This window comes from Leucoraja erinacea, chromosome 1 (genome assembly GCF_028641065.1).
Source record: "Leucoraja erinacea ecotype New England chromosome 1, Leri_hhj_1, whole genome shotgun sequence".
In the NCBI taxonomy this organism is placed as follows: domain Eukaryota; kingdom Metazoa; phylum Chordata; class Chondrichthyes; order Rajiformes; family Rajidae; genus Leucoraja; species Leucoraja erinaceus.
Window position 1 is genome coordinate 163,043,921 of NC_073377.1, and position 12,340 is coordinate 163,056,260.

General features: G+C 44.1%; 1 protein-coding gene across 2 annotated transcripts in view; it reads left to right on the forward strand.

Annotated features, from left to right (window-relative positions):
* Positions 1 to 12,340, forward strand: part of spata5 (spermatogenesis associated 5) — a 334,835-nt gene that overhangs the window by 39,325 nt on the left and 283,170 nt on the right. For both annotated transcript variants that reach the window (XM_055647374.1, XM_055647365.1), the window contains exon 10: positions 3,505 to 3,659. In XM_055647374.1, coding sequence (XP_055503349.1) covers positions 3,505 to 3,659 — 155 coding nt within the window. The remainder of the gene's footprint in view (positions 1 to 3,504; positions 3,660 to 12,340) is intronic.

A 12,340-nucleotide genomic window follows, 5' to 3' on the forward strand; every position in this document is an offset into this window, starting at 1 on the left:
GGTTAGATTAATTGAAGAATAGATGATTAATATATTCAAAGACCGTTGCCTGAACATTGTTTTTCTATTTAACTGATCTGGCTATGACTTTTCGCAGCTTGCTTCTCATCTTGGTTTTCTGCTCATATTGCTTTTATAATTATCTAACGGTATCATTGTACTGAACTTATTAATGAATGCACGTTACATGCTGTGACCTCCTTGTAAACATTTATTAAAATTGAGCCCATTTAGAATTTTCACTTTCTTCAGACCTTTAAGAGAAGTCTCCCCAAAGCACACAATTCCTAACTTGGCGCTGGTTGGGAAATAGATGAAACTGTTGGGTAGCTAACGAGGTCAGTTCAAAAATGTAGCATTAGTGCAGCAGGGGGTGCTCTTCATGTACTTGGGCTGCTTAGAGGAACCTGTGTTCTGTATCTCACTGCATTTATAACTTTTGCATTTTTAATATTTATCTCCATGAAAACCAAAAGCACTTTTGGCGTGGAACGTTTGGTCGCAACATCTGAAGCTTTAATGTTTGATGTAAACTGTTATTGGAAATATTAAAAATATCAATATTTTTTTTTATCACATCTGATAACTATTGAATGGAAAAGGCAGTACATTGATGTCAATGCAAGTAAGTGCAACTGAACTGATCGCACATCTTTTCAGGTTCATTGTGAATGCTTTGATAATCGGTTGAATGTTTCCGAAGGCTACATCAGTGTATAGCTCGACTAATCGTGTTAAGCAAGATTACGAAATGCATTAACTTGTATTAACTCATCGAAGAGTGGGTGTTTAAGAAGGAACTGCAGATGCTGCAAAATCTAAGGTACACAAAAATGCTGGAGAAACTCAGCGGGTGCTGGAGCATCTATGGAGCGAAGGAAATAGGCAACGTTTCGGGCCGAAACCCTTCTTCAGAAGAATGGGTATTGGTGCAAGTAACTTTCCACGCTTAGTTTCGGGAGGTGAGAAAAAGTTTTCCACTGCTGTTCTCATCAGAAAATGCTGGCTCAGAGAAAGAATGAACTGAAATGGAAAAGATATGCAAATAACTTACATTTTCAGTAACATGGTTTATTTCTGCATGTTTTGGAAAATAATCAGCTGCTTTTGCTGAGTTCATCTGAAATTGGCTGCAGCATTACTGGGTCATATAGTTGGTCTGCTGAGCAGAGTGGATGGAAATCATCATAGTTTCAGTTCTCGGAGTCTCATAGAATGGAGCAGAAGAGGCAGAGAGAGGGCAGTCTGTCGGTCTGAAGGATGAGGCCAAGGCTAAGAGCTTGCCAAAGGGCATGTTGACCTTCAGGGAATTACTAAACCTTATCTTCTACCGTCACACTATCTTCTACCATCAACCAGGTCCTCTGTCTGTTCAGCACAAGGACATACCTTCTCGAGCTGTGTTGTGTAACGGCCTCAAAATGTACAGCTATAACTCATTTGTTAAACCCCTGTCCCACGGTACGAGTTCATTCCACGGGTTCTCCCGAGTTTGCCCTGATTCGAACCCGGGGATTTACGGTAATGGCCGCTCGTCGGTACTCGGGGCTCTCGTGGACATTTTTCATCATGCTGAAAAATCTTTCCGTGCTTACCTGCCGTTAGCGAGTTTTCCCAAGTACCTTCCGTTAGTGTTAAGAGAGGTCCCCGAGCTCCGACGTACCCGCTACGTTCATTCTCCCTGCTTACCACGAGTTTGACTTTTTTAAACTCGGGAGAGCATTAGGAATGAACTCGCACCGTCGGACAGGGCCATTAGGTCTGCAGATTCCTGCAATTATCGATTGGACATACGACTATATCACCATCTAAGGCCCACGCCATCCTGACAGGAAAGTATCTGCACTCCTGCATAATTGCTGGGCCAAAACCATGGGAATCTCCTCCTTTGAGCACTATGGGAGTGTGTGTTGATAGAAGATAAGGTTTAGCAATGTCATCCTTGCCCTTGGTTGGATTAATTAACATCCTTGTGGGACTGTATGCTATTGACTCTTGTTATATTCTTTCCCTGCCTGACTATGGGCATAGCTTCATGGTCTTCTGAAGTAGAGTACTCCAGTCATCTCCACCACACTTCATTGACCAAAGTGTCCAGAATATTGAAGTATCTTTTCATGCCCATACTCAATTGTGGTCACCAATCTTTATTCAATACTGATGATAGCAGGCACTAAGTATATTCTTCCTAAGAGTAACTTGCATAGCTTCAATCAACACATGTATGTAAAATAATATGTGTGTTATGATTGTGTTTATAATTTGTTTGGTTGTTTTGTTGTTCCGCGAGCATTGCCACTTTCATTTCACTGCACATCTCGTATGTGTATGTGACAAATAAACTTGACTTGACTTGACTTGACACAAGGGTTCTGATGAAGGATCTTGTACCTAAAACGTTAACTCTGTCTCTCTTGCCACATTCGTTGGCTGATCTGCTGAGTATTTTGAGCATTTTCTCATTTTATTATATATTCAAATCTGCAAATATCTGCAAATCTGTGACCAGACCTCATTCTCTGGTCCAACTCCTGATCGGCGTGTTTTCATCATTGAGCTGACGGTCCCATGGGAGTGGGCGGTGGATGAGGCTTATGAAATGAAAAAGCTTTGATATTCAAACCTTGCAGCAGAGGCAGGGGAGAGAGGTTGGAGTGTAAGGATGTGTCCAGTGGAGGTGGGGTGCAGGGGCTTTGTAGCCAGTTCCACCGCAAGGCTCCTGAGGGAAGTAGGAGTCAAAGGGCAGGCACAAAGGAGGGCAATTAAAGAACTTGCCAATGCCCCCGAACGGAGCAGTCACTGGCTGTGGCTGAAGAGGAAAGATGCTGTCTGGGCTGCCATGTGACCATCTAGAGGCTAACCATAAGGTGAATCTCTGGAACTCTCTGCCACAGAAGGCAGTTGAGGCCAGTTCATTGGTTATATTTAAGAGGGAGTTAGATGTGGCGCTTGTGGCTAAAGGGATCAGGGGGTATGGAGAGAAGGCAGGTACGGGATACTGAGTTGGATGATCAGCCATGATCATATTGAATGGTGGTGCAGGCTCGAAGGGCTGAATGGCCTACTCCTGCACCTATTTTCTATGTTTCTATGACACACACACCCAGGTCTGATCACCCTGCGGTGGGCCTGCCTCAACTGAGGGTGTCTTGTGATAAAAGGCCGAAACGCCCAGTGATGTTGAGGTACACAACTGAAGATGTGTCTGATTGTTAGCAAATTCACCTAGTGGTCATCCCCAAGAATGTCAATTGTAGTGAAAGATCTTAGGGATTGTAACATCCAGTCCTACTCATCAACCACATGCAGTTTTAAAGATATTTTCAAGCCGCCTTGTAGCAACTCACAAATTTTTAACTGTGAAAGTACTTCAATGCAATTGGCACCTTTGCTTGTATTTATAGGTAAACCTTATAACTTTTGTTTCAGTCACAATCATGTACTTGAGACAAACTGCATCATTCACAAAACAGGTGACCCACAAAAATATTTTCTTTCTGACAGGTCTGCATGCTTTGCGCCGAGCGCTTGGAGAATGTAGCAGCCCTTCAGACAATACCTTGGCCGGTTCAGTGAAGATAACTTTTAACGACTTCCTGCAAGCGATGAATGATGTCAGACCTAGTGCCATGAGAGAAGTGACTATTGATGTGCCAAAAGTAAGTTACCGTTCCCTCCATAATGTTTGGGACAAAGACCCATCATTTATTTATTTGCCTCTGTACTCCACAATTTGAGATTTGTAATAGAAAAAAAATCACATGTGGTAAAAGTGCACATTGTCAGATTTTAATAAAGGCCATTTTTATACATTTTGGTTTCACCATGTAGAAATTACAGCAGTCTTTGTACATAGTCCACCCCCACCCCGTTGTAGAATGAACTGTAGAATTAACCGCTGTCCGATGGGTTTTGAGGCATTTGTTTGAACTTGAGCAGATAGGATGTGTCTATACACTTCAGAATCCATGATGCTACTACCATCAGCAGTTGTATCATCAATGAAGGTAAGTGAGCCAGTAGCTTCAGCAGCCATACACGCCCAGGCCATAACACCCCCACCACCGTGTTTCACAGATGAGGTGGTATGCTTTGGACCTTGGGTAGTTCCTTCTCTCCTCCATACTCTGCTCTTGCCATCAACTCTGATATAAGTAAATCTTCATCTCGTCTATCCACAAGACCCTTTTCCAGAACAGTGGTTGGTTGCTCTTTTAAGTACTTCTTGGGAAACTGTAACCTGGCCAGTGGAGGCAGGTTCTCTGGATACTTTCAAGAGAGAGCTAGATAGGGCTCTTAAAAATAGCGGAGTCAGGGGATATGGGGAGAAGGCAGAAACGGGGTACTGATTGGGGATGATCAGCCATGACCGTATTGAATGGTGGTGCTGGCTCGAAGGGCCAAATGGCCTACTCCTGCACCTATTGTCTATTGTATGCAAAACAAAGCACTTCACTGTACCTAGGTACTTGTGACAATAAAGTATCATTGAATTATTAAATCCCATCTGGGTCTGGGACATCCACCTTAATGCTCTTAAATGAACAACTCCTCCTCCTTCATATCAACATGTTCTTGATTAACAACACACTACGGAAGAAGGGTCTCGACCCGAAACGTCACCCATTCCTTCTCTCCAAAGATGCTGCCTGTCCCGCTAAGTTACTCCAGCTTTTTCGGGGGTTATGGGGAGAAGGCAGGAACGGGGTACTGATTGGGGATGATCAGCCATAATCACATTGAATGGCCGTGCTGGCTCGAAGGGCCGAATGGCCTACTCCTGCTCCTATTGTCTATTGTCTAGCCCAACCACTGTGTTTCACAGATGAGGTGGTATGCTTTGGATCTTGGGTAGTTCCTTCTCACCTCCATACTTTGCTCTTGCCATCACTCTGATTTAAGTTAGTCTTCATCTCATCTGTCCACAAGACTTTTTTCTAGAACTGTGGTTGCTCTTTAAAGTACTTCTTGGCAAACTGTAACCTGGCTATCCTATTTTTGCAGCTAACCAGTGGTTTGCATCTTGCAGTGTAGCCTCTGTATTTCTGTTCATGAAGTCTTCTGCGGACAGTGGTCATTGACAAATCCACACCTGACTCCTGAAGAGTGTTTCTGATCTGTCGGACAGGTGTTTGGGGATTTTTCTTTATTATCGAGAGAATTCTTCTGTCATCAGCTGTGGAAGTTTTCCTTGGCCTGCCAGTCCCTTTGTGATTAGTAAGCTCACCAGTGCTCTCTTTCTTCTTAATGATGTTCCAAACAGCTGATTTGGGTAAGCCTAAGGCTTGGCTGATGTATCTAATAGTTTAATTCTTGTTTCCCAGTCCCATAATGGCTTCTTTGACTTTCATTGGCACAACTTTGGTCATGTTGATAAACAGCAATAAAAGTTTCCAAAGGTGATGGAAATACTGGAGGAAAGACTAGGTGCTGAGAGCTCTCTTATACCTGCATTAAGGAGGCAATTAAACACACCTGAACAATTACAAACACCTGTGAAGCCATGTGTCCCAAACATTATGGTGCCCTGAAATGGGGGGACTATGTATAAACACAGTTGTAATTTCTACATGGTGAAACTAAAATGTATAAAAATGGCCTTTAATAAAATCTGTCACCGTGCACTTTAACCACATGTGATTTTTTCTGTTACAAATCTCAAATTGTGGAGTACAGAGGCAAATAAATGAATGATGGGTCTTTGTCCCAAACATTATGGAGGACACTATATTTTGCACAAACGAAATAATGTTTGAATATATTTGTTTATGTATAATGAATTGTGATTTTTCAGTCAATTGCTGAAGAAACAAATTGCTTTGATTGGGGTCATGATTCGATGTGATTGTAAGAACATGCGCATTTTAATTAACTTTATAGGAAAAGGTGGGAGGATGAAAGGTCATGTGATTTCCTGAAGATGTTTTGCTGGAACACAAATTACTTTGCTACTTTGGTTATTTTTCATAAATTAAATCTGCAGTGTGGCTTTTTCCATTTTTTGAAAGCAGACATCATTTTGTATTTTGCTTAAATGAGCAAAATCTTGTGGAGAATTGAAATTTTAATATAAAACTGATTTGCTTTTTGATTAATATTTTTTAAATAGTTTATGAGTTGTCCACTTGGTCTGGCAAACTTCTTATTTGGCCTGTAGAACCATCTTGTAGTTATGCTGAATTTGCTGAAATCTAATTGAACAAGGTAATTCAATGAATAGGTACACAAAAAAGCTGGAGAAACTCAGCGGGTGCAGCAGCATCTATGGAGCGAAGGAAATAGGCAACGTTTCGGGCCGAAACCCTTCTTCAGACCATTTCCTTCACTCCATAGATGCTGCTGTACCCGCTGAGTTTCTCCAGCTTTTTTGTGTACCTTCGATTTCCCAGCATCTGCAGTTCCTTCTTAAACATTCAATGAATAGTTTTGGTTTCTTTGTTCATCCAACTGATGGGGGGGCTTCACAGACTGAGCCAGCATTTAATTGCATTTTAGAAGGTAATGGTGAGTAGCCTTGAACTGCTATGATCTTTGGAGTGGGGTCTACCACTGATGCTGTTGGGAATCCGGTGGGCGGCGCGACCGATGTCGCAGCGGCCTCTGCAGTCTGTCTGTGTTTTTTTTGTTTTTTTGTCCTGTTGAGGGTTTAGTTTGTAGCTGTTTATCGGGTTTTTTTTTAATGTGTATGTGTGGGGGGTGGGGGGTGGGGGAAACTTTTAATCTCTTCCCTGCATGGAGACCCGACCTTTTCCCTGTCGGAGCTCCGTTGCCGTTGGGGCCTAGCGCCGTGGGGCGGCCTCCACCGGAACGACCTGGAGGCTCAAGTCACGGAGCCTGTGGAGCTGGGGAGCTGCTGAGGAGCCGCGGAGCCTGTGGAGCCTGCTGTGGAGCTGAGGAGCTGCTGGGGAGCTGCTAGCCTGTGGAGCTGTGGAGCCTGCTGTGGAGCCTGCTGGAGCTGCTGTGGAGCTGCTGCTGTGGAGCTGCTGAGGAGCCTGCTGTGGAGCTGCTGAGGAGCTGCTGCAGACTTACCTACGTGGAGCTGGCCGGCTTCGGGGCGTGGAGAGCGGCGGTGGCGCGTTGATGCGGCCCGGCTCCGGTGGATGGTGACACTGGGAGCTCGCGGATCCCCGGTGGGAGGCTGCTTTGCGGGGCACCGGCAGCGGCGACTTCTCCCGCCCGAATTGCGGGGTTGAGAGTGACCTGGAGGGGGGCCCTACAACGCCCGGCGCGGCCTTAATTTGCCGCGGACTAGCGCCCGCCGGGGGCTTTGACCTCGACTTCGGGAGGGAAATGGAATGCAGGGGAGAGACAAGAACTTTGCCTTCCATCACAGTGAGGAGGAGAGCCACTGTGATGGATGTTTATGTGAATAGTGTTGGTGTGTGTTTTGGTTCTTTTATTGTATTGTATGGCTGCAGAAACTACATTTCGTTTGAACCTCATGTGAGGTTCAAATGACAATTAAAGGTATTGTATTGTATTGTATTGTATTGAAGGCGTTCCCAGATTTTGGCCCATGATGGTGATGGAACGACCATACATTTCCAAGCCAGGATTCGTTGGAGTGCAACTTCCAGGTGTTAGTGCCCCCTAAGCTTTTGCTGCCCTTGTCCTTCGAATAGGTAAAGGTTGTGGTTTGGAAGGTGGAATCTGAGGAGAGCTGGTGAGTTACTGTAGTGCATCCTTTAGATGGGCCAAACCACTGCTACTGTGTGTAGGTGATAGAATGAGTGAAAGGTTGTAGATGGGGTGCCTATCGAGTGCACAGTTTTCTTTATAATGTCGAGCTTCTTGAGTTTTGTTGAAGCTGCGGTCATCTAGGCAAGTGGAGAGTATTCCGTCATCCTCCTGATGAGCCCTGGAGATGGCAGACATGCTTTAGGGAGTTAGGAGATGAATTACTAGCCATGGGATTCCTCTAGTGCCAAATTATGCACGTGGCTCCACCAATCAGTTTCAATTCCCAGGATATCGGAAGTGGTGGATTCAGTAATGGTAATGGATGTTTGGGGATGTTAGCTGGATTTTCTCATGTTATGTGGCACGATAGTTACACCAACTGCCAGCCCCGACCTGGATATTGTCTAGATTTTGGATGTTGAATGCTTCATTATCTAAATAGTCATTATTGATGCTGAACATTATGCAACCAACAGTGAACATCCATCCATCTGACCTTATGATTGGTGCAAGGTAATTGATGAAAGAGCAGTGATGTCCTGTAGCTGATATGATTCACCATCACCACCATCTTCCTTTGTGCTTGGTTCCAATCAGTGGAACCTTTTCCTCTATTTCCGAATGACTCTAATTTATCCTTGATGCTATACTCGATCAAATCCTGCCTTGGTGTCAAGTGTAGCTACTCACACTTCATCTCTTGAGTTCAACTCTTTTGTCCATGTTTGGACTGGGGGCCATAAGAGCATGTTTTGGAATAAATGTGGTCTTGTAGCTTGTAATTTTATTAGCATTATCATGGATGTTTTGGTTTGCTGCTGTTATTGGTCATTTACAGCTTGCATATATTTCATGTATATAAAACCCTCATTTGAATCAGTGGGGGCGATTGATGAAGAGGGTGGAATGAAGTGGCAAAGGGGAGGTGGAATAGAGAAACGGGAATATTTGAAGAATGGGAGATGAGCAATGCCAAGATATAAGAACATAAATAGTCCAATTAGGCCCTTTGAGGCTGGTCTGATACTCAATCATAATGAGGCTGTTTGTCTCAAAGCCAGTTACCTGCCTTTAATCCTTATTTCTGCTTGCCTCTTATCAAAAATATCTTGACCACAGTCTAAGACGTTGCTCCAGAATCCACAGAATTTTAGGCAAGCTTTATAGATTTCTGCCATCTTTTGTGCGGGAATGAAGTGCCTTCATGCTTCATCCTTCAGCGGTTTAGCTCTTTTAAGATATAAATCTTTGTTCTTAATTTCCTCTCTCTAAAAAAAATGGGTTTGATCTACCCTATTAAATCCTTTTATTGTTTTAAATACCTTAATTGGATATAAGCCAGCTGAAATCAAAAGGATAAAATCCAAGTCTTTATAATCTAATCTTATATAAACCTTTATGCTTGATATCACTCTATTGAACTTGCATTGCACTCCTGCGAAAATAAATATATCTTTCACAAGGTAGGCCGTGCAAACCTGAATAAAGTATTCCAGGAAGAGGCTCGTTGTATTGGAATTGAGGATAGGGATATGTAGGTAAGGGAGATAGGTAGGAAATAAAGAGATCTATGATGAGTTTGTGACCTCCGTCGTTTTAATGGAAATATTGAGATTTAACCTGGATTGGACACCAGACAAGCAATGTAACAACACAGTGGAAGTTAAAGTGTTGCGACAGAACAGGGTGCTATAAACCAAAGATTATAGAGGAGCTCCTCTAGTATCTTTGCTATAAACCAAAGATCCTATAGCGAGCAAGATAGTCCACTCGATGAAATAGACGTAGTACAGTCATGGGCAGATTCATGGGTAATTCAAGACCCCATTTCCGTAACCGGCTTCCGTCTCCGCACCAAAGATCCCGTAGGATAATAGTGCGGAGACGGAAGTCGGTTACGGAAACATCCTCGTAAAAATAAAAGTTATTTGGTAAAAATCTTCTCCTCATTTTCAGAATTTAAATTTATTAACACAAACTGTTCCCCCGCAACGTTGATTACACCGCGAGTCGGGTCCGGTTACTGAAATGGATGAAAAAAAAAGGCCCGCGTTCCGCCTCTGTTGCGTACTACACGTCAGCCCATTGCATTTAGCAGGAGTGTTCTATCTTGCTCCGCTATAGGATCTTTGCTATAAACCTACTTGTCATTCCAGTTCAAAGGGATCAAAAATGGATCATTCTAATGGGAGAGTGGTTATCATTGGAAAGTTCCACAATCCACTACCCAAACATTCACTGCCTCTAATCCTTATTTCTGCTGGCCTCATATCAAAAATATCTTGATCACAGTCTAAATTAAGGGTAAGACACACCCTGTCTCCATCAATGGTGTGGATGTGCAGTTTACCAGGGAGTGTACTTGGAGAGTAAACTGGACTGGTCCAGGAACGCTCAGGCCCTGTACAAGAAGGGACAGAGCTGGCTGGGCTTTTTGAGAAGGCTCTGCTCCTTCAACATCTGCAGTAAGATGCTGCAGATGTTCTACCAATCGGTGGTCGCCAATGCCATCTTCTCCGCTGCCGTGTGCTGGGGCAGCAGGGCAAAGGCTGCAGACGCAAATATGATTAACAAACTCATCAGGAAGGCTGGCTTTGTCTGAGGGGCGGAGTTGGATTCATGGGAGGTGGTCTTGGAGGAGTTGATGCTCCTCAAACTGCGGAGCATCTTGGACAATACAGCTCACCCCCTCCACGACACACTGGTCAACCTGAGGAGCTCCTTCAGCAACAGACTGGTTCCATCAAGATGCAGCACAGAGCACCACAGGAGATCGTTTTTACCTGTGGCTAACTGTACAACTCCTCCCCTTCGGTCATGGGGGGTGGACTGACTCCCCTTTCCCCTCCCCCCCAAGCCCAATCTTTCCACACCCCCAATCCTTTCCACTCGTCACTTTAATTTCATGTTTCAGGTATCTTGGGTTTTATGATGACTGTTGGCAGATAAATGTCTCTCCTGGGATAAATAAAGTTCTATCGTATCGTAAGACGTTCCAGAATCCACAGGATTGCGCCCTGTGGTTATAGTGTACCCAATCTGCAAAGTACATGACTTATCCATAACCTCTACCACTTAAGCCAGCAGATGCATGGGGACCCCACCACCTGCATGTTTCCTTCCAAGCTGCCTGCCATCCTTCCTTAGAAACAATCTTTAATACTATCCCTGTGCTCCAAGTCTGGAACTGCCTACCTAAAGCCAACATCAGAAGCATACCAGTAATTCGGGAAAGCTGTTCCCTACCTTCTGAAGGACAGTTTAAAATGGGCTGTATCTGTTGATATTGCCAGCAATTCTGATATCCTATATGTGAATTTGAAAAAATGATAATAATGTACTCATAAATTTGTACAAGATATGGGCATCAATCAAACCTTTGGATGAGGCGATACACTCTTAATATAATTAGATTAACAGATTGGGAAGTAAACAGAAAAGCGAAGATTAATTAGATTTGACGAATTCAGTGTGAATTTGGGTAATGAAACAGAATTAGAGTGTAAATGAGAAAAACAGAGAGGCATTTAGCAAATAAAACGTAACATTTTTAAATTTGACTTTTTTAAAAGGGAGTGTGGGGGGGGGGAGTTGGGGGGGGGAGAGAGATCTCGCAGAAAATATGGGGGCTGTGGGGGGTATCATGGGGGAAGGGGGCAGGAGCCAGCGAGGGGGACCAGAGGGGAAGGGGCAAGCGGACTCAGGGTGGTCGCAGGTCGCTGGTCGTTTTGAAGATTTTAAACCATGCTAAAGTTTACATTAGATCTCCAATCGGAACGAAACTTGGTGCAATTGCAGCGCAGGCGAACAGCAAGCTGGCGTAAAATCATAGCGCTATCGCGTAACGTTTTCGCGCAAATAGAATGACCGCGCAACCGGAAGATAACAAAATCAGAGCTTTAGTTATGTATAGGTAGATAGATTACATCATAGAAAATTAATGACACAGAAGGAGACCATTCAACCCTTAATTTTTAGACTAGTATAAAAAAGCTGCCCAGGTTAATACCACCTTCTAGCAAATGATGTAGAGCCCTGTATGTGAAGGCATTTCAGGTACCCATTGAGTTAATTAGTTTATGCCGCACCCTAGCGGCATTAACATTGAATTCTCCAATTTCCGGTAGCCTTTGCTGTCTCCTCCCCTTCTCAGCTCTCCCTCAGCCCTCAAGCTCCTCCTCTTCCTTTTTCCTTTCTTCTCCCTCCCCCCCATCCTACATCAGTCAGAAGAAGGGTTTCTGCCCGAAACGTTGCCTATTTCCTTCGCTCCATAGATGCTGCTTCACCTGCTGAGTTTCTCCAGCACTTTTGTCTACCCATTGAGTTAATTTAGTTTTGCGATACAGCACGGAAACAGGCCCTCAGCCCACCGAGCCGGCACCGACCAGTGATCCCCATGCACTAGCACAATTCTACACACACTAGGGGCCATTTACAATTATACCATGTCAATTAACCTACAGACCTGTACGTCTTTGGAGTGTGGGGGGAAACTGAAGATCTTGGAGAAATCCCACGCAGGTCACGGGGAGAAGGTACAAACTCCGTACAGACAGCACTCATAGTCAAGATCGAGCCTGGGTTTCTGGCGCTGTAAGGCAGCAACTGCACTGCTACGCCACCGTGCCGCCCAGTTACTGTTTAAATGTAGTGAAGAGTT